Source organism: Mobula hypostoma, chromosome 4 (genome assembly GCF_963921235.1).
Source record: "Mobula hypostoma chromosome 4, sMobHyp1.1, whole genome shotgun sequence".
In the NCBI taxonomy this organism is placed as follows: Eukaryota; Metazoa; Chordata; class Chondrichthyes; order Myliobatiformes; family Myliobatidae; genus Mobula; species Mobula hypostoma.
The window spans coordinates 149,514,678-149,539,615 of record NC_086100.1 but is presented as its reverse complement, the minus strand read 5'-3'; the positions used below and the strand labels follow the sequence as shown (position 1 = coordinate 149,539,615).

General features: G+C 42.9%; 1 protein-coding gene across 7 annotated transcripts in view; it reads right to left on the bottom strand.

Annotated features, from left to right (window-relative positions):
* Nucleotides 1–24,938, bottom strand: part of LOC134345667 (limbin-like) — a 313,316-nt gene that overhangs the window by 148,698 nt on the left and 139,680 nt on the right. For all 7 annotated transcript variants that reach the window (XR_010017745.1, XM_063046694.1, XM_063046692.1 and 4 more), the window contains 2 exons: nt 17,772–17,967; nt 7,576–7,704 (listed from right to left, as the gene is read on the bottom strand). Coding sequence is in view for 6 of the 7 variants with exons in the window: in XM_063046694.1 (XP_062902764.1) it covers nt 7,576–7,704; nt 17,772–17,967 (325 nt within the window). In the remaining variant the exon portion in view is untranslated. The remainder of the gene's footprint in view (nt 1–7,575; nt 7,705–17,771; nt 17,968–24,938) is intronic.

Below are 24,938 nucleotides of genomic sequence, written 5' to 3'. Positions count from 1 at the left end.
CCAGTCCACCACGGATAAAGCCCTCCCCACCATTTAGCACATCAGCACAGAGCGTTGTTGCAGGAATACAGTATCCATCATCAGGGACCCCCAGCACCCAGGCCATACTCTCTTCTTGCTGCTGCCATCAGTAAAGTGGTACAAGAGCCTCAGGACTCATGCCACCAGACTTAGGAACAGTCATTACCCCCCCCCCCCGCCCCCTCAACCATGAGGCTCTTGAACCAAAGAGGATCACTTCACTTGCCCCGTTACTGAAATGTTCCCACAAACTATGGACCCACTTTGAAGGATTCTTCATCTTATGTTCTCGATACTTATTGTTTATTTATTTATTTTTTATTATTTCCTTTTTTTTGTATTTGCAGTTTGTTGTCTTTTGCCCAAGTTGAATGCCCAAGTTGGTGTGATGTTTTATTGATTCTATTATGGATTCATTGAGTATGCCCACAAGAAAATGAATCTCAGGGTTGGTTGTTCATAATTGTACATTGATAAGAAGTTTACTTCACTTTTGCTTTACATTCAGGTGATTGCAGATATATTGTATTGAATGGCAGGGCAGACTCCTTCTGCCAAATGGCTTATTCTGCTGTAATTTTCCATTTTTTTTTACTAGTAATAAGCAATAGAGAACACACTGCCAGTGACATCAATATTCGTGAACAAAGACAGCAAATAATATTTAAATGGTTACTTTGTTCATTTGCTGTTATGAGACCTTAGAAAAGTCAACAGTTGGGAATGTATCAGAGACATCCTGAGAATTTTAAGAGAGGAATGTCTTTCTTCCTTAATTCCTACACAGCTTGAGTATGCTAAGTGACTACGTTATTGGGGTTGTTTTCTCTGGAGCGCCAGAGGCTGAGGGGAGATCTGATAAAAGGTTTACAAGATTATGAGGGGTATAGATAAGAGTGGACAGAAAGTATCTGTTTACCAGCATTGAAATTTCTAATGCCAGGGAGCATGCATTGAAGATGAGAGGGGGTAAGGCTCAAGGGGGATGTGAGGGTAAGTTTTTTACTCAGAGAGTCGTGGATGCCTGGAATGCACAGCCTGGCATGGTGATGGCAGCAAATACATTGGCGGCTTTTAAGAGATGCTTGGATAGGCACATGGATGCAAGGAAGATGGAAGGATATGGACACGGTGTTAGTAGGAGGAATTAGTGTTTGTATTTTTGATTTGCTTTTAGCTGGTTCAACACAATGTTATGGGCTGAATGGCCTGTTCCTGTTCTGTACTGTCCTATGTTCTATGTTACTGTTTAACTTTTCTCCACAGACATCCGGTAATCTGATGGCTGCAGCAATCTGACAAACAATATTTCTTAGTCTGAATTGTCCCAGTATAATTTAGCAATTGGAGATGCTAAGCATTAAAATACTTAATGTGGTATTCTTGTTAGCTTTGCTTTGACATACAGACATGAGCAATAATATCATTGGTAAACCCACTATCCGCAAACAAGATACAATTTCATAGATCTCTAAGTGATGGAACATAATTACTATTCATTTCTCTGTACTGAAGTTTTACAAACATATTATAAATTACATGGTTCAACTTAAAGAACCATTAATCCTGCACACGGGTGAGTAATTTGTTGGTGATCAAGTGGAGCTTTCAAAATGGTGAATGCTATGACAGTGACCACTGCCTGTGTAGTAGTTTATCTCATTTCACCTGGGACTTACACAGTCAAAGAACCATTATTTATGCAACAGCTTATCAGTGTTTAATGTGAAAAGTAAAACGGTATCACATAGATATCTGTAAGGAAGCTAGAAACCTTTGTGCAACAGCCTGTGGCTCTATAACGTTAACATTTGTGGAATAATCCTGCATCGAATGAGATAGAATCTTTCCACCATTTCTGATGATGCTTACCAAAATAATGGCAGTATAATTATGCCCAGAGCTATCAGTACATCAATGAATTTTGGAAAAAATAAGCTAAACCTCCAGTGAAACAGTAGGAGTGTAATTGCAGATGGTGAATCTGAAGCGTTTGTATCAGATCACCTGTGGTGCAATTTCAGGGCTAATGGATTTAAAATTAATAATTACACCATCACAGAAAGTGGAGTTGCAAACACTTCTGAACTTTAAAGTATTACATTTATTCTTTGCTTGGTGATATGCTTCAGGTGGTAGCTATTGAATTAAATATAATGAACTATGCCAAATGTGCCCCATAGAATCACAATGGCTTTACTAGTCCAGAGCAATCACTACTGGGCCAGTGAGTTCATCTTTATCACCCTGGGCCAGCTAGTTAATCCTTTACCCTCTTAGTACTTTCTCATTGGCATTAGTGACACGGAAGACTACCGAGACATTGGTTGAGGAAGAGTGTTAACTGGGAATTTATTTGCCTATTTTTAACATGAAACTTGAGATAGAGTCCACTACCAAGGCCACTACTTCCTGAATGGTTACTACTAAGTTGCTACCTTGCTGTTGGAAAAATACTTGCTGATTGAGGATTCTGACTGAAAATGATATATGTTGACTATTGCTTCACTTGTCAATGGTACTGCACTCCCAACTTCGACACATCAACAGATGTTAGAGAGAAGAACTTTGCAATGCAGACTGACCTTTAGCTCTGTCAAATCAAGTGCTCAGGTTAATAGCACTGACCCATGTATTTTCTTATACTCTGTAATCGGACTGGCAAAAATGGGATCAGTTAATGTTCAATTACACTATTATTACCTCGGCGGTTAAGTCTAAATGGTTAATGTAGGAAGGCAAGGCTTATAGCACCTTAGCAGCTTCATATATTTTTATTACACTATTAACAATTGACTTTATTCTTCAATACCTCAGCTGTAGGCCAGCTGGTGGCGGAGTGGCATGAGCGCTGGACTTCGGAGCGAAGGCTCCCGAGTTTGAACCCAGCCGGCTCCCCTGGCACGCTTTCCATCCGTGCTGGGTTGAGCGTCGAGCTAGCAACTTGACCTCGTAAAAAAGAAATTGCCTGCTACAGAAATATCAACAGCAAAAAAAATTGATGGCCTATGCTCTTTCGTGAGTTTAAAAAAAGGCAATTTCCTTTTACCTCAGCTGCAAAGATACAACAGAAACTTGCGCCGGCCTCATTGGTCCCAAATTCTTGACTATTTATTGAGTATTTTAAGCTATTGTACTTCAGGGTCCTGGGTCCTTCCTCTATTATAGATCTACCTTCTTGTGGAGAGCTTAATGGATACATGTAACACTGCATATTTGCACAGGTGCTGGATAGTCTGTAATACTCTCAAAATTCCATACTCTCAACATAACCCTAACCAGAGGTAAACCACCTACAACCTCAGTGAACATGATTGTATGAGCATTACACATTCTGATAACTTTTAACTATTTCCCACATCCACCCATCCGGTACCTATCTGACGGATAGTCATGTGACTCAATCACCAAGTGCCAAACTGACAGAGTTTCAAATCAGGACTATCAAAACGTTGGCACCATTTGGGTTTAGAAGTGAAGACAACTCATATCCCAAAGGAGAGGTCCTTCAAAATGCCAGATCACAAACCAGCCTGTACCTAATAAAGTGGAGACTGAGTGTATGTTCGTGGGCTTGTTGGATGTGTTATGTGCTCAGAGATGCTCTTCTGCCCACCACTCTTATAAAACGTGGTTATTTGAGTTACAGTTGCTTTCCTGTCAGCTTGAACCAGTCTGGTCATTCTGCTCTGATCTCTCTCATTAAGAAGGCACTTTTGCCACAGAACTGCCACTCACAGGATGTTTTTTGTTTGGTTTTTTACACCTTTCTCTATAAGCTCTAGAGACTGTTATGTGTGAAAATCCCAAGAGATCAGCAATTTCTGAGATACTCAAACCATTCTGTCTGGCACCAACAATAATTCCACAGTCAAAGTCACCTAGATCGCATTTCTTCTCCTATCTGATGTTTGGTTTTGTTGGATATGATTGTTTTAGTTATTAGATTAGCTATTTAATGGCAATTTTCTTTGCAGTTAAACAATTAATTTTTATTCTAGGTGCCACCTTCAGTTTCTCTGTTCTTCAACTAGTAGAATACCCCATCACTGTCTGTTTGTATTTTATATAATTTATATATTTATATAGTAGACACTATACACACACACACACACACACACACACACAAGTAACTGCTTACAAAGATTTCTAGTGAATACAGTATGCACATAACAGTTTAATATGCATCTCATGGTGATGCAAAGATGGAAAGTATGATTCTGTAGAGCTACTAGGACTTGATGTTTCAATCCCTATGGTAAGTCGGCACTCTCGATGTTGGCAGTGGGCTTGGAGTGGTGATAAGGAGGGAGGGTAGGTACGTCATCGGGGTCATCAGGTGGGCACCCTCCTTCTTTGACGTTTCGTTGATAAGCTCATGACGTCTCCAGAGGGCTCAACGGTGCTACCTGGCGTCCCAGATACACCCCCCTCAGTTCCATACCCTCCTGTCTTCATCTTGCAGCCCAGTAGTCCTCTTTCCTTTTAATCCAAATCCAGTTGCTGCTTTCTTCTGCTGCATTTGACAAAGACTTGATTGCTTGCTGGAGGGAGTGACCCCTCACCCCCATCTTCCTCAATAGACTGGTCGTAGATGTAGCAACGAATCCCCTGCATTCCACTTCTACAGGGAAAATCTTGGTCTTCCAGCCATTCTGGGCAGCTTCAGTTGCCAGTTCAAAGTTCTTGGTCTTTTTCCTCTCATAAGCTTCTTTGACACCATCTTCCCATGGTACTGTCAATTCCACAACATATGCCAGCTTGGCTGTTGTGGACCACAGGACCATGTCTGGCCGGAGTGTTGTAGCTGCAATGTCTGGGGGAAACACAGGCTTTTTTTCCAAGTCCATGTCCATTTTCCAATCCCAAGCAACCTTCAGAATGCTTACATCTTTTCATGTTATATGGTTCTTTGTTCAGCATATAGTAAATAAATGTTTTCTCATTAACTTGGAACTGCAGTACTGAGTAAATGCTTTCTAATTGGTCAACCCTTATCTCTCGACTTGAAATGGGAATGTTCTCATCTCGGCTGTTTTATCCCAGGTGCCACCTTCAGTTTCTCTGTTCTTCAACTAGTAGAATACCCCATCGCTGTCTGTTTTAATTTTTCTTTGTTCTATCAACTCTTAACAAAACAGTTATGAAATAACAAGTTTTATCTTTCTTTCCTGACTTCTACAAGAAGCATCAGAATCCTATGGTGTGAACTTCATGACCATGTCTTCATGTTTCTATACCTGAAATGCTACCACATGATTGGCTGATTGGATATTTGCATTAATGAGCAGGTGTACAGGTGTATACAATATACAATTCATTCATAAAATATACCTGAGGCTGTGTATATTTATCTTTTTAATAATTTTAATGAGATGTCACTAACTAGGATTTGTTAAATTAAAATTCCTTTAACAGGGAACATTTTGATCAGTCACATTCCATCTGTAGACACTAGTGTATTGAAGATTAAGGCATTGCATAATTTAACAAGCAACCTACTGGAGCAACTCAGCAGGTCAAGCAGCATCTGTGTGTGAAAGGATTCCAGCTTCTGAAGTCTCTTGTATCTCCTCCCTCACAGTTGTTGCTCAACCTATTGACCTATTGATTGTACAAACATTTGTATGTTGCTCCAGATTCCATCATCTGTAGTGTTTTTTTTAAAGCATAATTTATCCTGATTTGAAAAGCTGCAGAGACATAAGACATTTCCTGATTGAGGAGACCAGATACAAGATAATTTCAGATCCATGTAGGAGTGACGTTCAGGATGAACTTCTTCCCACTGAGCAGTACAAGCCTGTTACGCTCTCACAGATACAATGGTGCAGCTGCTGCCTAATAATTCCAGCAAAGCAGTGTCAATCCTGATCTCCAGTGCTGTATGCTCCCCCCACCACCCGTGATTGCACAGGTTCCATTGGGTGCTCCACTTTCTTCCCACATCCAAAAAACCTAAGTTAACTGGCCCCTGGTAAATTGCCTTTAGTGTGTAGGCAAGTGGAAGAACTCCCAAGACATTGATATGAATGTGAAGGTTACAAGGAAAATTAGTGAGGGGAAGGGAGGCTCTTTAAACCTGTATAGATTTGACGGGGATGAAATGGCCTTACTCTATTTTGAAAAGAATAGAAAATCACTATTGAGCCACCTGAAATGTTCAGCACAAATACTGGTACATATTTAATCCTATAAACGGAATCATTACAGAAAATGGAACTGATTATTGTTTGATCACCAGTGATTTAGTGGAATCGTGAAGCAGGCTCAAATGCTGAATGGTCCCATCCCATTGAAACTCAGGGAGGAGTTTCTTAAATTAGGAATGGAACCAACAAGATTTTGAGAATTATCCAGCAATTAAGACAGAATATACAAACGTGTAATATTAATGGTAAGACTCTTGGCAGTGTGGAGGATCAGTGAGACCTTGGAGTCCATATCCACAGCACACTCAAAGCTGCTGCGCAGGTTGACAGTGTTGTTAAGGTGTATGGTGTGATGGCCTTCTTCAGCCATGGGATTGAGCTCAAGAGCCACGAGGTAATGTTACAACTATATAAGACGTTGGTCAGACCCCACTTGGAGTACTGTGTTCAGTTCTGCTCACCTCACTGCAGGAAGGATGTGGATACTACAGAGAGAGTGCAGAGGAGATTTACAAGGATGTTTCCTGGATTGGAGAATGTACCTTATGAGAACAGGGTTGGCCTTTTCTCCTTAGAGTAATGGAGGGCAAGAAGTGGCGTGATAGAGGTGAAAAGATGATAAGAGGCATAGATCATGTGGATAGCCAGACACTTTTTCCCAGGGCTGAAATGGCTAATACAAGGGGGCATAGTCTTAACTGCTTAGAAGTAAGGTACAAGAGGGATGTCAGCCGTATTTTTTTTTTACACAGAGAGTGGTGGGTGTGTGGAATGCACAGCCAACCACAGTGATACAATAGGGTCTTTTAGGAGACTCTTAGATGGAGCTTAGAAAAATAGAGGGCTATGCAGTAGGGTAATTCTAGGTAGTTTCCAGAGTAGGTTACATGGTCGGCACAATATTGTGGGCTGAAGGGCCTGTAATGTGCTGAAGATTTCTACGATTCTATGAATTCATTACTGATTGATGGCATTAAATATGCTATATAACTGCAATTAGCTTTCTACTCCTCTGACTGAAACTCATTCCATTGATATCAAAGTACAATGCAATGATGCCCCTTTATAGCAGTATAAAGTTCTGAATGGGGCTGAATTTCCAGGCAAAATCATCAATTAAAGATACAAAATAAAATGTGGTGATTTAGTACAGAATAAGAATTGAGATTGGGGTGATGTTCTATTATTCAGCTTAGACTCAGAAGATACCAACATCAGAGAGACTTTAATCAGGGCAACAACATTTTATATCCCGCAGGTTAGCTTTTGAATTATGTGCCATTAAGTCAAACTGGGACCAAACTGAGCAGAGACTGTCAGCTCTATCAGATATGTGGAAGCTTGTCTTGTTCTGAATCATGTTTTCTTTAAATTACTGGAGTCTGTATTTTGGATGCTTTACCTTATCGATTGCCTCAGCAGCTCTTTCTGCTTCTTCATCATACAGTTTCAATTTACGTCTTGTACGCTCCTGCCATACCACCACCTTCGCCTCATCATCACGTCCATACTCCTTGGCCTTTAATTTGTCCTACAAAGAAAGACATACACAGTAAAACTTCCAAAATTAGCTTCTTCAGGAACTACCAACTACCAAATCCAACACTGTAGAATGCACAGAGAAAACTTGCATGGGAGACAACCTCATCTGCTGCTCACCTTGAAAACTTCTCAAGGTCACAAGGTCTCTTATCTACTAACTAGTTGAGGAATAAAGGGGTCTAGTAAATCGAAGAGTAATCAACATAGAAAAGGAAGAAAAGGGAGAGATTTTTGATCTTTCTACTAGTTGAATCACAGAAAGGTTATACCATGTACGGAGACCGTTTGACTCATCAAGTTTGTAAGAACAATCCAGTCAATGCCATTTCCCTCCTTTTTACTATAAGCCAAAATTTCTTGTTGGTTATTTCAATTTTTTAAACTTATCTGGAGTTTTACTGATGCAGCCCTTAAGTGAGTGGTGCCTATTTGAATGTTTCAACATATACCATGGCAAACTGTAAAAGAGACCAATATTTACTCAACCCCAGGTGTTTAAAGATAGAAAAGGATTGGAATATCTGCTCAAATCCACAAGGAAAGAGAGGCTTCCCTCTAGGAAGCTTCAATCTTAGTTCTTCCACATGTTGTGTTTTGATGCTGCAATAGGGATTAGATTTAAGATTGACTTTATGTGTGACACAGATTGAAACATATAGTGAAATGTGTCGTTTGAATCAATGATCAGCACAGTCCAAGGATGTGCAAGTGTCGCTATGCTTCTAGCCAACATAGCATGTCCACAACTTACTAATCCACGTTTCTTTGCAATCATGGGCAGAACATACAAACAGAGGCAGAAATTGAAGCCTGATTGCTGGTGCAGTAAAGGATGACGATAACACACTACGGCACCATGCAGCTGTCCTTGTCCTTTCTGCTAAATTAAATGTCTGCAGAGAAGTGAAATGCATGGAGTATCTGAACTTGGACTTTTCTGCAGAAATAAAGAAGGCATTGATTTTCAATTACAGGGAACATCTTGTCTGTGGCATCCGTTCGACGGGAATTGAAGCTATGTTATGTTGCAGTGAGCTGGTCAGGAGTGCCATTATTTTAAGGAGGAGCACTATATGAAGGTTTATTTTCTTGACTTGTTTATTTAGGTAAACAGGATTAAAGTATATTTACTGACTGACTTATAAATAGCTACTCATTTCATTAGGAGCTTAGTCATAATGAGATGAAATTTTCTATGACTAGCTACATGGAAAAGGGGGAAATGTATTTTTTCACCTCTTAAATGGAAAGAACTCTAATTTTTGTGAAAAGAACTCCAATTTTCAGAGAAAGAACACAAGGGACTGATTTAACTCGATCTCTGGTGGTGCTGGGCTTGGTATTGGGCTGACGTAGTTTGGTGATGGGAGATACAGTTAAGATTAGAACTTGGTTGTTCACTTTTTGCCTTGACTGTGCTGCCTGTAAAAGAAATAAGAAGATCAGGTTCAGAACAGTCTCAGTGACAATGCTGCTTAATCCAACAAATAAATACAGGTGTCCCCCGCTTTTCAAACGTTCCCTTTACGAAACCTCACTGTTACAAAAGACTTACAGGTACATTAGTACATTAGTTACCTATTGTCGCTAACAGAAGGTGTTTTCACTGTTACGAAAAAAAGCAGTGCGCGATAACAAGCAGCACACAAAAAAAGCAGTGCACGCCCCGAGCAGCCCCTCCTCCCCCAGAGCTGCATTCTAGCCGGCATTGCTTAAGCACGTGCCCGTGAGCATCTGTGCTTTATGTCGATTTATTTTCAGCATCCGTTAGCAAGATGAGTTCTAAGGTATCGGAAAAGCCTAAAAGAGCTCGTAAGGGTGTTACACTTAGCATAAAACTAGACATAATTAAGCGTTTTGATCGTGGTGAACGAAGTAAGGACAAAGTGAGTTTGGCTTGTGGAAGTTGACGAAGATGATGTTGAAGATGTTTTGGCATCCCATGACCAAGAACTGATTGATGAAGAGCCGATGCAATTGGAAGAGGAAAGGACAACAATCCAAACTGAATCCGAACGGACCGAAAGCGAAGTTGTCTAGGAACTGAACGTGAAGCAACTGCGTGAGATTTTCGCTGCAATTATTGCAGAAAAGTACAACTGTAATTTTGAAAGGGTATGTCGGTTTAGGGCATATTTGCAAGATGGTTTGAGTGCTTACAAAGAACTGTCTGATAGAAAAATGTGCGAGGCTAGCAGTCAAGCACACTGTCATTTTTCAAGCCTTCCACATCAGCCACAGCAGACGACGAACCTCGACCTTCGACATCGAGGTAGGCAGACATAGAAGATGATGACCTGCCTGCCCTGATGGAAACAGATAACAACTCAGTGTCCCACCACCCCAACCCCCGGGCCGCGGACAGATACCGATTCGCGGAGAATTCAGCGGTAGCCGGGAGGCACCCAGCACATCTTTAAGAACAAAGCCGAAATAAACAAGCTAATTGCCGATTGCGTTGCCTCTGATCTGAGCCGACATTTACGTGCCAGGCGGCACCTAATTAATTAGCTTGTTTATTTTTGGCTTTGTTCTTAAAGATGTGCTGGGTGCATCCCGGCCACTGCTGTATCCCTGCATGCTTCGCGGATCGGTACCAGTCGGCGGCCCGGAGGGTGGGGGCCACTGCACCACCCTAACCTCCGACGACTCAGCCTAACACACTATCATCAGTGTGCTCTGCGCTGTCTTCCCAATTCCGGTAAGTGATACTACGCTGTACATACATTATTTCTATTCTATATAGGCTGTGTATTTTTATGCATTATTTGGTATGATTTGGCAGCTTCATAGCTTAAAGGTTACTGGAGAGAGTGTTTCTGCCGAAAGCGCTTGTGTGAGATTTTCACTACAGAGAACAGTGCGACAATGATTGTAGAGAAGTATTTCTACTTTATATAGGCTGTGTACCTATCATATCATTCCTGCTTTTACTATATGTTACTGTTATTTTAGGTTTTATGTGTTATTTGGCATGATTTGGTAGGCTATTTTTGGGTCTGCAAACACTCACAAATTTTTCCCATATAAATAAATGGTAATTGCTTCTTCGCTTTACGACCTTCCGGCTTACGAACCATCTCATAGGAACACTCTACCTTCGGATAGCGGGGGAAACCTGTATATCAGATTTGAGAACCAGAAGAATGCATGATTTAAGTTCTCTTGATGAAATATTTTTGGCGACTTTCTTTGTGCTCAACTGAGCCCTACCTTGCCTTTTTGCTCTGTATCCTAACTCCAAGATAATTGGATGCCCTTTCCAAGGTCCCAGCTGAAGGTCACATGTTGCACACAATCCACTTGCAACCTTGAGCAGCTTCAACTTCTCACTGATGTCCTGTCTCTTTTGGCCAAGACTGGCATAGCATTAGGCAAACTTAATGGACAAATGTGGAAATATTAAGGAACTGCTTGCCATTCAGGACATTTCCTTCAAACAACAGGGGATTCACAGAACATAAAAAAGTAAAGCACAGGAACCAGCCCTTTGGCCTGATATATCTATGTTGAACACAATTCTGAACTTAACTTAATCTCTCTGTCTGATCCATATCCCTCCATACCCTGTGTGTTTCTATAAAAGCCTCTTAAATGCCACTGTAGTATCAGCTCCAGCCACCACCCGATAGTCTGTTCAGGTACCTACCACTCTTTGTGTAAAAAAAAACAAACTTACATGTCCACGTCTCCTTTAAACACAGCACTCTCATTATAAATTCATGTACTTGAGGTTTCTACTCTGGGAGAAAGATTCTGGCAGCCTGCCTTCTTTGTGCATCTCATTGTTTTATAAACTTCTATCCAATCTCCGCAGATGCATCTGACACTCTAGAGACATATACAGCTTTATATTATGTCCAACAATCAAGCACAATATTCCTATTATAGTTTATTTGATTGCTTCATTATAATAAAAGGATTAGCTCAAAGATAGCTTCTATCCCCCCGTTGTAAAGATTATTGACCACACAATCAACCTCACTATGGCAACACTACATCCTTTTCTTTTTTTATTTTCCCTTGTACTACCTGAATGCATTGATGTAAGGAGATGATCTATGTGGATAGCATGTATGTCGGTACACGTGACAATAATAAACCAATTTACTAATCTAGCCTCGTTGTTGTTCCCTTTCATGTACCTTTTCACATCAGGTGGTAATTTTGCCATTATCCAAGCATTTGTCTGTTTTATTTTAAGCGAGGCCAAGTCGCTAGCTTGACGCTCAATGCAACATGGATGGAAAGCATGCAAGGGGCCAGCCGGATTCAAAGTGAGGACCATTCACCTCGAAGTCTGGAGCTGATGCCATTACATCACCTGCCAGAAAATTACTTTAGCCTCATTTTACATGATTAGACAAAGATAGCACAAATGAGCAAATGACCAGAAGAGTTGTTGGAAATTCCCCAAGACCAAACTTGCAATGGGTCATGAATGTCATTTAAATGTTGAATTAATCAGCAGTGCTGATGAAGTTTTCTTCTGCTGTTGGTCACACCATGCATGCTAATTTATACATTTTCTGGCATTGCTGGAAGTCCAGAGTTTCTTCCCTTCACCAAAAGTTCCTGAATTAGAATGGCTTGGCAGACCAGTTCAAAGAACATTTTAAGAATAAATCACATTGCTATGGATTTGGAGCAAATTCCCTCCATTTTTTTTTCCAGCAGTAAGGACCAACCCTTGCTCAGAGCAGAAAATTTTTCTACACAGCCTGAAAATTGCGTGTCACTTTAATTTTTTTGTAATATGCGCATCGAACAAACACAAACCACAACTCACAGCACAAGTAAATGATGTGCGAAAGTCAAAACAACTGACAAGCATGATAATTAGATGGCATCGGCTTTCAGCGGGCCGGTGATTTATTAACAATGAGCTACTTACTTCCATTCTGTGTTTATCATTACAATTTATAACAGTGTTGTAACTTGAAACACTGACAATGTTAATACGTTGAAGCTCTAAGATATTGTAAAGGCTGTGGTAGGTTTATTATTTAGACAATTTATGGATTATATTCATGAATTCATAAGTAATTAAAGGTATTTTGCAATTATAATATGGATTTCAAAATTATATTAGCATAATTTCTAAATTAGATCAACATTTTATGAAAGCGAGTTTGAGCTGCACGGCAACAAAGGCTACGTGTGTGGGGGCATTTCAGTTACTGCGCGACTGCACACGCATGCAGCTTAGAGGGAACAGTGATCTGGAGTCATACATACACATGATTTGGTGAGGCTGGCAGATATCCTCCCCATATGATATTAGTAGGCAAACTGGGCTCTTATAACAATCTAGTGGTTTATGGTCATTGGTACCAGGATTAACATTAATTTGTAATTTCCAAACTATTTGCTGAATTTAAATTGCAGAGCTATCAATGTGAGATTGGATTCAGCTCTCTGCGTTGTTAGTGCAGACCTCCATGCTATCAGGGTGCATGGGAGGGGTAGCACCTCTAGATGGGGGGCTTGTCACACTCCTTGGAGTGGCTCGTCATCTATTGGTCCCCAACAACACCCAGCTCTCACTTGTGGCTCCTCGTAGCTGTTCGCATGTGACAGCGGCCACACCCCGGGCAACAGCTTCAACAGGCTGACTAAACCACGTGAGAGTAGCCAACAGGTTTGAAACCCTTGGTGAGATAGGAATTTGCTCATCCCAGCATGCAAAGACTGCTTCGGTGGATCAGGCGGAGGAAACCCCGGGGGTTCAACAGCTGAGAAGGCGTTGCAGCAGCACATTGTGGAGTGCGTAGGGCGTGGCAGAGCACTTAAGAAGATGCGGCCATCCAATGCAGCCAAATAAGTTGCCAGACGTAACGATTCTTCGTGCCACTGGATCCTGACTTCTGAGGCCGAGAGAGTGGGATCATCTCTGTGCAAGGCTTTCCTACTTTAATATCTTTCAGGCACTGGTTACATTGTGCAACATTCATCTCCCAACTTTCAATTCCTACCAGTCTTCTACAGGCCTAAGGCGATGGGAGAGTGGTGAAGCAACAGGTGGAGGTGACCACTGGGAGTTGTAGTCACAAACCCGCATGTAGGCGGCCTTTGGACAAGTAGTCATTCTTCTCTGTACCCAGGGCAGCAGAGGAGTCTGGCAGCACCAATGGCGACTGAGCAGCCCTTTCCAGGACAGCACTGCTCACCCTTTGATAGGGAGGGGCCTAGAAAAGGTGGCCTAAACATTGCCTGCCCTACAGACAGACAACCGGCCAGCTTGCCACGGTTGGCAGTTCGTCTGCCAATGCGGTTACACTCAAAGGAGGAGAAAGAAACTTCTGTTAGGATCATGGAACGTCCGCACACTCGTGGACAGTGAGAACTCAGCATGACCCCAAAGAAGAACAGCCTCTGTTGCCAAGGAACTTTCATGCTACAAGATCGACATCGCAGTCCTAAGTGAAACCAGTCTTGCGGAGGAAGGATCCCTGACTGAAACCACCAGCGGCTACACTTTCTTTTGGAAAGGAAAAGTGCAAGATGAAGAGAGGATTCATGGAGTTGGATTTGCAGTCAAGTCCAGCTTCCTGAAACAACTCTCGGACCTGCCCGTGGGAATCAACGAAAGGCTTATGTGGCTACGTCTGCCCCTCAACCACAAACATCATGCAATAGTCATCAGCGCTTATGCACCCACCATGACCAGCAAATACGAGACCATTGAACAGTTCCTTGTTGACCTTAGCTCTGTTCTGTGCTCAATTCCAGCTAACAACAAACTAATCCTTCTCGGTGACTTCAATGCCCGAGTAGGCTGTGATCACAGTCGCTGGGAAGGGGTTCTAGGCAAACATGGTAATGGCAATATGAACAGCAACGGCCTCTTGCTCCTTAGCAAATGTGCAGAATACGACCTCCTCATCACAAACTCAGTGTTCAGGCTGGCGAACCAGTACAAGACAACATGGATGCACCCAAGATCCAAACATTGGCATATGATCGACTACGTTATAGTACGTTGCCAAGACATCCGGGATGTCCTCATCACCAGAGCCAAGCGAGGAGCGGAGTGCTGGACTGACCACAGGCTTGTCCTCACCACATTGAAGCTACGTATTGCTCCCTACCATCCCAAGTGCCTTAAGATCATCAGAACAGCTTTTAACACCGCCAGACTCCAAGAGCCACTGTATCTTCGCAAGTTCCAGACCACCCTTGATGAGAAGCTGTCTGCCAATGGACCACTAACCGGTGGGCCAACCCAGAAGTGGAGTCAGTTTAGAGAGATGGTGACGGAGACAGCAAAATCAGTCCTCGGCCCCAAGGACTGGAACCACCAAGATTGGTTCGACGAGAATGACAGTTCAATGAAAGATCTCCTGGCCAGGAAGAACAAAAATTCATGGAGTGGCAAAACGATGCAAGCTCCATTCCCAAAAAAGAGCGGTTCAAATCCCTTCAGGCTCATGCCCAACGGGAAATTCGCAAGATGCACGACCTGTGGTGGGATAAGAAAGCTGAAGAGGTGCAACGCTTCACCGACATCAAAAACTCGAAGCTGCTTTTCAACTCCGTCAGGATGATCTTCAGCCCCTCAAGATCTGGCTCATCTCCACTGTTGTCCACTGATGGAACCACACTGCTAAAGGACAAAGAGAGCATCCAACACAGACGGAAAGAGCATTTCAGCCAGCTCCTGAACCACCCTTCATCGGTCGACCAGTCTGCTCTGGACCAAATCCCCCAACAGCCCATTCACAAGGAACTAGATGATCCTCCCTCGATAGATGAAGTCAAAAAGGCTATCATGCAGATGAGCAGTGGCAAGGCGCCCGGCAAGGATGGAATACCTGCTGAACTGTACAAGGCACTCAGCAAGGAATCACTTGAGGCTTTCCACAGCACCCTGACTAGCATTTGGGAAGAAGAAGAGATGCCCCCTAACCTCAGAGACGCAACAATAATTGCCCTCTACAAAAATAAAGGTTCAAGGACTGACTGCGGGAACTACAGAGGCATCTCACTACTTTCCATTGCCGGAAAAATCCTCGCCCACATCATCCTCAACAGACTGATTCCAACAGTGTCAGAAGAGAACTTTCCCGAGTCGCAATGCGGCTTTCGTCCCGAACACAGCACTGTCGACATGATCTTCGCAGTGAGACAGATACAGGAGAAGTGCCTGGAACAGAACATGACATTATACTCTGTTTTCATTGATCTGACGAACACGTTTGACATGGTCAACAGAAACGTGCTGTGGATCATCCTTAGAAAGCTTGGCTGCCCGCAGAAATTCACTACACTCATCTGCCTGCTCCACGATGGCATGACAGGAGAAGTGTTCTCAGATGGTTCCCCATCTGAGACTTTCAACATCTCAAATGGTGTAAAGCAAGGGTGCGTTCTAGCACCAGTGCTCTTCAACCTCTTCTTCACTCAACTGCTGAAGCATGCTGTTAAGGACCTAGACCTCGGTATTTACATAAGATATCACCTAGACGGATCAATGTTTTACCTGAGACACCTTGCTGCGAAGACCAAAATGTTGAGGCTCATCATTGAAGCCCTGTTTGCTGATGACTGTGCCCTCATGGCCCACCAGGAGAACCACCCGCAGATGATTGTTGACAAGTTCTCCACAGCCTCAAAGCTGTTCAGCCTGACAATCAGTCTCGGTAAGACAGAAGTTCTCCTACAACCTGCATCAAACAGTCACACTCTTCAGCCATGCATCACCATCGACAGCACTGTCCTGGAGAATGTGGAGAGCTTCAAGTATCTGGGAAGCACCATCTCCAGTGACGGATCCCTTGATAAAGAGATCATAGTAAGGATCCAGAAAGTCAACCATGCACTCGGGAAACTCCGTGTTAAAAGTTCTGGAGCACAAGAACATTCAGCTTTCAACCAAGCTCAGGGTGTACAAGGCAGTGGTCCTCACCTCTCTCCTGTACGGCTGCGAAACCTGGACCCTGTACCGCAGGCACATCAAGCAGCTGGAGCAGTTTCACATGCGCTCTCTGCGGTGATGAGGATTCGATGGCAGGGCCGAATTACCAACCAGGAAGTCCTTGACAGAGCCAACAGCACAAGCATTGAGGGCAAGGATCCTCCAGGCCCAGCTATACTAGATTGGCCATGTAATCCACATGGGTGAAACAAGAATCCCCAGGCAGCTGCTCTACAGTGAGCTTGAGCCTGGCAGTCGCAATCAGGGCCGCCCCAAAAACGGATTCAAAGACAATCTGAAATTGTACATCAAATGGGCAGACCTTCAGCCTTGACAACTTGAGAAGTCCGCAGCCGACAGGGCTGCATGGCGCGCCCTGACCAGAAAAGCTGCATCTGACTTTGAGGATGACCAAAATCAGCGCCTTGCAGCAGCACGAGACCAACACCACAAAGCTGTGTGTGCACCTGTTCTAACAACTGCCATTCCATGTCCAACCTGCAACCGCATGTGTGCTTTACCCTCCGAAGCCACATGTGTATCCACAGATGACTGCACAATGTTTAGTCTTCCTCGGACCCCAAGAGACAACCACCACGCTATCAGTCTGGTAACTCAACTATTGTGCTGTCAAGTACACTAGCGTTTCCATTTATTACCTGCAAAACTACAACTCAGTCTCTCTCACACACCTGCCAAGTGCCCTAAGGAGTAAAATAGTCAATTTAGCAGCATTGGGATATGGGAAAAGCCCTACACATTCACATGAAGCAACGTAACTTGTCAAGCAACATCTGACGAAAGAATTGTCAATGTTTAGGTTGAAACCCTGCATCAGGAGTGAGGGTTTTGACCTGTAATGTTAACAATTTCTTTCATCCTACGGATGTTTCTCGACCTACTGAGTTCTTCTGACAGACTTTTTGTTGCTCCAGATCCCAGCATCGGCAGTCTTTTGTGAATCCACATTCACATGGACAATGCGCAAACTCCACAGAGATAGCACCCAGAGTTGGGATTGAACCTGTGTCCCTGGAGCTTTGAGGCAGTAGCATTGTTTCACCACTGCACCATTTACACTCTACAAAGAGTCCCAGAATGCTCAGAATCAGTCAGTTGTCTCCTCCGCGTCCACTCACCTGTTTTCTCCACCGTAACTCCAGCTTTTCCATCTTTGCCTTCCTCTGGTCAGTCACATGGGTTTGAAGAACGCACCTTTCACACAGCTTAGGGGGAGCCAGGCTCTTATCCATTTGACAGAAAGCAGCGAGAAAGCTCTGCATCATTTGCTGAATTTCCTCCTCCGATAGGACTAGGGTGCTCTTCATTAAGTCTCTTTAAAATATAGAAAATAGTCATCAGATGGACCTTGAACAAAATAATTCAAAAGGCCAAACAATTAATAGGGGCCTGGTGTCACAGTGATCCATAGACTGCTTGACTTGTACTAGAAGAACATTTTCCGATAGATTTTGTTCAGCTACATTGTAACAAAAGTTCGGTTGTTTTATAGAACAGCACAGCACAGAAACTGGTTTTCAGCCCTGCTGTCTGTGCCAACCATGATGACACTACCCCTCCATTTCCTGTTGTTCATGTGCCCGTCTCATGCCTGTAAGTTGCCATTGTATCTGCTTTTGCCACATTCCTTCACAGCATGTTCCAGCCCAAGGAAACCTGTCAGCAACAGGAAAGAGTGGCTTTACTGAATCTACCAGGAGTGATACATATTTAATTCTGTTTAATTGTTTCCCTGACTTTCCACAATCTGTGCCTTCCCTTTTCTCATTGGCCCACAATCCTTCTGATTGCCCCATTATAGATGTTTCTGATCTTCTGCAGGATGCCCTTTTTAAACTTCTCCACTAGGCCCTTTCACTATACCCTCCATCACGTAGCTTTCCCCACTCTACCTTCCATAGAAACTGTCAATCTCTAACCATGTCACAGACTATTCCAATGTCCCTACTTCTAAACTAGTTCCCTCTAACCTTCTCCCTCAAATTGTCCCCATCAACCTCCCTTGCTGTAGTCTCCAGTGCTTCACTTCCTCCCCTCCAAAGGCCTAGTTGTCCCCTCTATCTTGCTTTTAGTCAACAACAGACTGAGATGATAAGGTAGATCTAGATTTTAGAAAATCAAAACACTTTATCATTTCCTACCTCCAAAGTTACCCCAAAACCAGAGAAGCAGCTAACAGCCCACAGGGACAATGACCTTGTGAAATCATTGAAAATGAAAAGATCTGAAGACGTAACAACCCATACATTTCAGCTATATCAGTGCTTAAATGTTTTCTCTATCTCCTCATGCAGCTTAGGGCAAAGCGGTGAGAAGTGGTTTGAAGATCAATACGGGAAAACAGCTGCATTTATCACAGCATTATCCTATCAAGTTCTCCAGAATACTTTTTTTTAAAGTATTGGAGCCCTGTGAATAAATGATGCCAAGGTGCGCTGGCACTCAAAGGTGCCCAGTCGCACTAAATGCACATTAAATTATTTATCCTGCTGATACGGTAACACAGCACAGATGTCAGCTATTATCATAACTTACACAATTACTGCTCCTGCACACTGTCCTTTGTAAGCCATGCTATGAACTGATTGAATACCTGAGTGAAACAGTTGTGCAATTTTCAGACTAAATATTGATCTCCAGCACTCTTAAGGCATTAAATATCTTTGCAATATAACTTACCGTTATCACAGTAAAGACAGTTGATTAAATCAGCTATGGCAGTGCTCAGTGCAGATTAACCCAGGATTTGCTGTGTTTTGATAGTACTTCTGTAACCAACTCCCAGCTTTTGCCCATGTAATTGCCAGCAAGTTTGGGGTTTATCTGAAACCAGAAGGCCTGAACTCGCTGACAGATTCCTGTTGGTAGCCTTGTCACAATGCTTTGCGACTGGACTTCACATGATTTCTCTGGAAACTGGGGAACCCTCTCATTGACCCATCAAAGTAGGATCAGGACTCGTTGTAGGATCAGTGAGGGCATTGAAATGGGTGGAGCTTTTATAACTGTGATGGAGGCTTGTAGAATAAGAGCAAAAAGACAAACTGCTGGAGGGACTCTGAGAATCCAGCAGCAACTGGAGGGGGGGGGGGCAGGGGAAGGAACTGCTTATGCTTTGGATCGAGGCACTGCCTCAGGACTGAGAGTGGAGAGGCGAGATCGCCTGTAAAAGAGGAGTGTGAGAGGCGAGATAGGTGATAGGTGGATTGGAAAAGAGTGAAGGATGATGGGAAGATGGAGACAGGTCGGGGAGGGGGACAGAGGCAGGTGGGTGACAGGAAAAAGCAGAGAAAAAAGGAAAAGCAAAGCAGGTTGGGGTAGAGAAGAGTGATAGTGGAGATAGCTGCTGGAAGGTAATAAGCAGGAACAGAAAGGCTACCATTGGCATCGGATTAGTTAGAATAGTGACAATGGGAGAGGTGAAGTGCAGATGGAACCAGATGGGGGAGAGAGCCTGGTGGGTGAAATGAGTGAGTAAGTGTTGGATGAAATCAGGAAGGGAAAGGAGACAAAAATTCAGTTTTCAGTAGTTGTTCAGCAAGTTAGAATAAGGGTTTATCAATCCTTTGTGTTTACAGTATTATACTGAATTAGAATTGTTTAATTGTTCTAGGATGATTTTTAAATTATTTTAAATAATTTTTAAAAATGTTTTAGTGTTTTATAGCATTACTAGTAGACAGCTGGAGGTGTGGTTTCGTTATCTGTCAAAGATTATCACAACACCTTCATGGGGTGGAGCTAATTCTGATACATGCACGCTACCTAATTATACTGCATGATTATACTGCACGAGAGCTGGGTACAACTGGTTTAGGATGTGTTGGTCCAGCAAGTTCTTCTTTACAGGTAAACACTGGAAACAGGGTTAAGTCAGTAAGAAGGCAGATAGGTTTATAGAGGATTAGCAGTTCCGGACCTCATGAATTTCTTGATAGTGGGCAGGGAAAGGATCGCCAGTGCTGGACTGCAGGAAATAACAAAATTCCTAACTGAGTAATATTCCTCACTCTTTCCACTACCATTCTTCCTGGATTGGGGCAGGATACCAGAAGATAACATAGTCAAAATTTCTAATTTGGAATTCTCTAATTATAAAGGTTAGCATGAACACCAAATAAAGTTCCACTTTAGTTTCTGAATATGAAACAGTCATACTATCCACATAGCCCATATTTTTTCATGAGTATTATCTTTTTATGATAGAAATTCTCTGCAGATTAGGTAGCATATACGGAGAGAAAAGCTGAGTTAAACCTTCTGTTTGACAACCTTTCATGAGAATTATTACAATCTTAATTTGATATTCCCTGTGGTGAGGGGGTACCTGCATCTTTTGATTTACTCTTATACAAAAAGTCACTTCTATTACGATCTCCTCAAGGGAATCTGGTGATAGCCAATAACTGCTGGTCTTGATAATATTCATGGTTAAATACTATAAAGAAAGTAAATCACTATGACATCATGCCTAATGTACTATTTTCATACAAGGTAGTTGCATACCATGCATCACAGCACCCGCGAAGATGTGGTACTATACAGTGGGGCAGAGTTCAGGAGAAGTGAACGTGGGCATCCTGTGTGCCACAGTTCCTAGGGAGACATTGGATTGTGCGTAATTAGGCACTTGGCAAGTGCCAATTAAATGAAAAACTCTAACTACAGCCTCCACCTTTCCTTGCTGAAGCCTCTATGAGCACTGGCCCACTCCCACAAAGACCATTCTGCCTTAAACTGTTAGAGTGGGGAGCTCAGGCTTTGGCTCATACAGGCTTCAGTGAGGAAAGGCGGAGGCTATGGGTAGTCTTTATCATTTAATTTTTCTTTCTTATTGCACAGTTAGAGCAGTGGGGATGCTAGGCAGGAAAATAGAATGCTCCTCTTGTAGGATGTGGGAAGGCAGAGAGACTACCAGTGTCCCTGATTACTACACCTGCAAGAATTGCATATTAGACCATGTTGAGGAATTGGAGCTGGAAATGAAAGGACTCCAGATCAATCACGGGCTGAGGGGTTGTTCGACAGGACATTAGAAGAGGTAGTTATACCCAAGATGCATGACTTAGGTGATCGGATGACCGACAGGACAGAGAAGGGAAATAGAGAGTCAGCACAGAGTACGTTTGTGGCCATTCTTCTCAACAACATGTACACCACTTTGAATACACTGGGAAGATGACCTAGCAGAGGAAAGCCACAGTGGACAGGTTTTTGACACTAAGTTTGACTGTGCTACTCAGGAGCAGAGGGGGAGAAAGGGAGTGCAGTGATGACAGTAATGATAGAGGATTCCATAGTTATAGGTGCAGACAGGAGATTCTGTGGATGTGAAAGAGACACCGGGATGGTATCAACAGACACAAAAAATGCAGGTGAACAAAGCAGGCCAGGCAGCATCTATAGGAAGAGGGACAGTCAATGTTTCAGGCCGAGACCCTTTGTCAGGACTAAATGAAGGAAGAGATAGTAAGAGATTTGGAAGTGGGAGGGGAAAGGGGAGATCCGAAATGATAGGAGAAGACAGGAGGGGGAGGAATGGAGCTAAGAGCTGGAAAGTTGATTGGCAAAAGGGATACAAGGCTGGAGAAGGGAGAGGATCATGGGACAGGAAGCCTAGGGAGAAAGAAAGGGGGAGGGGAGCCCAGAGGATGGAGAGCAGGCAAGGAGTTATAGTGAGAGGGACAGAGGGAGGAAAAAAGAGAGAAAACAATGGGGGAAACAAATAAAGAAATAAGGGATGGGGTATGAAGGGGAGGAGGGGCATTAACGGAAGTTACAGAAGTCAATGCTCATACCATCAGGTTTGAGGCTACCCAGACAGTTGTTCCTCCAACCTGAGTGTGACTTCATCTTGACAGTAGAGGAGGCCTTGGATAGACATATCAGAATGGAAATGGGATGGGGAATTAAAATGCGTGGTCACTGGGAGATCTTGCTTTCTCTGGCAGACAGAGCGTATGTTGCCTTCCAGATGCTAGTGTCAGGGACGTCTTGGATCGAGTCCACAATATTCTAAAGGGAGAGAGTAAACAGCCAAAAGTTGTGATACTTATTGGTACCAATGACGCAGGTAGGAAGAAGGAGGAGTTCCTTAAGAGAGAAAACCGTGAGAAAGCTAAAAGCAGGACCTCCAGAGTAGAAATATCTGGATTGTTACCTGTGGCATGTGCCAGTGAGGGTAAGAATAGGATTATTTGGCAGAGGTGGCTGAGGAGTTGGTGCAAGGGTCAATGGTTCAGATTTCTGGATCACTGGGATCTCCTCTGGGGAAGGTATGATCTATACAAAAAGGACAGGATACACCTGAACCAAAAGAGACCGATATTATTGCAGGGAGGTTTACTAGAGCTGTTGGAGAGAGTTTGAACTAATTTGGGATTGGAACTGGAGTGACAGGGGTGAGGATGGGACAATTAGTATATAAGTAGATGCAGTGTATAGAGAAAACTTGAGGAAGGATAGGCAGATGATGGGGAAAAATTGCAGTCAATGGGATGTGTCGAAGTGTAACATGGGAGCAAATCAAAAAGGGTGATGAATGCAGTACTGAAGGTGTTACATCTGAATGCTTGCAATAGCAAGGCAGATATCTTGTAGCGCAGCTGGCAGGTGTGGGCATTACTGAATCATGGCGTAAAGAAGACTATAATTGGGAGCTTAACATCCAAGAATACACATTGAAAGGGGAGGCAGTTAGGCAGAGAAGGTGGGGTGGCTCTGTTGCTAAAAATTGAGTAACTCTGTGTGTAGAGTTAAGAAACTGCAAGAGTAAAAAGACTCTGATGTGAGTTACATACAAGCCTCCAAACAGTAGCTAAGATGTTGGCTAGAAATTTCAATGGGGGGTGGGGTGATAGCAACGGGGGTTGGGGTAGTAGCATGTAAAAAGCACAATGATGCAATAATAATGGGGGATTTCAATATGCAGGTAGATTGGAAAAATCAGGTTGGTGCTGGGTCCCAGGAGATGCAATTGATAGAATGCTTATGAGATGGCTTGTTAGAGCAGCTTGTAGTTGAGCCCACTAGTGGAAAGCCAATTCCTGGCTGGGTGTTGGGTATGAAGGCAGAACATGAATGACTGGAGTTTCTAGGAGCAATTTGGAAGGCGTGGGATAGGTACATACCAAAGATGAAGTAGTATTCTAAATGGAGAATGATGTAACCGTGTCTTACATGGAAAATCAAAGACAACATAAAAGCAAAAGAGAGGACATATGAAATAGCAAAAATTAGTTGGAAGTTAGAGGATTAGAAAGCTATCAACAACCAACAGAAGGTAACTAAAAAAACCATAAGGAGAGAAAAGATGAAATATGAAGGTAAGCTAGCCAATAATATAAAAGAAGATACAAGAAGATTTTTCAAGTCTCTATTATAAAGAGTACAATAGAGGCAAGAGTAGATATTGGACTTCTGGAAAATGATGCTGGAGAGGTGGTAATCTTCTTGGTTTTCAGCCCTTAGCTCCCAGTGGAGCACAGAATATTGATGACTTGGAGTTCACCAATATTTCTGTAATCCATTTTATCCATTGTGTAGGGGACTGGCCTTTACAGCTTTACCAGAGCCATATTGGCCAGACTTACTCCTTTCCACCTCTCACGGCAGGGACATAGGGTTGGACATTGACAGCTGGAGAAGTAGTAATGGGGGCAAAGAAATGGTGGAGGAACTCAAAAAGTATTTGCATCAGACTTCAATGTGGAAGGAGGCAGAAATGAGTATAGTTGGCATTACTAAGAAGTTGTTTGGGAAGCTGTAAGGTCTGAAGGTAAATGTCACCTGGACCAGATGAACTATACCCCAGGGTTCTAAAAGGAGTAGCTGAAGAGATTGTGGAGGTATCAGTAATGATCTTTTAAGAATCACTAGGTTCTGATATGGTTCTGGAGAAATGGAAAATTGCAAATGTCACTCCACTCTTTAAGAAGGGAGTGAGGCAAAAGAAAGCAAATTATGGACCAGTTTGCCTGACATCAGTGATTGGGATGAAGTTGGAGTCCACTATTAAAGATAAGATTTCGAGGTACTTGGAGGTACATGATAAAATTGACCAAAGTCAGCATCGTTTCTGTAAGGGGAAATCTTGCCTGACAGATCTGTTGGAATTCTCTGAGAAAATAACAAGCAGAATAGGTAAAGGAGACTCAGTACTTACATTTTCAGAACGCCTTCGACAAAGTGCCGCACATGAAGCTGCTTAACAAGAGCTCATGGTATTACAAGAAAAATACTAGCATGGATAGGAGATTGGCTGACTGGCATGAGGCAAAGAGTGG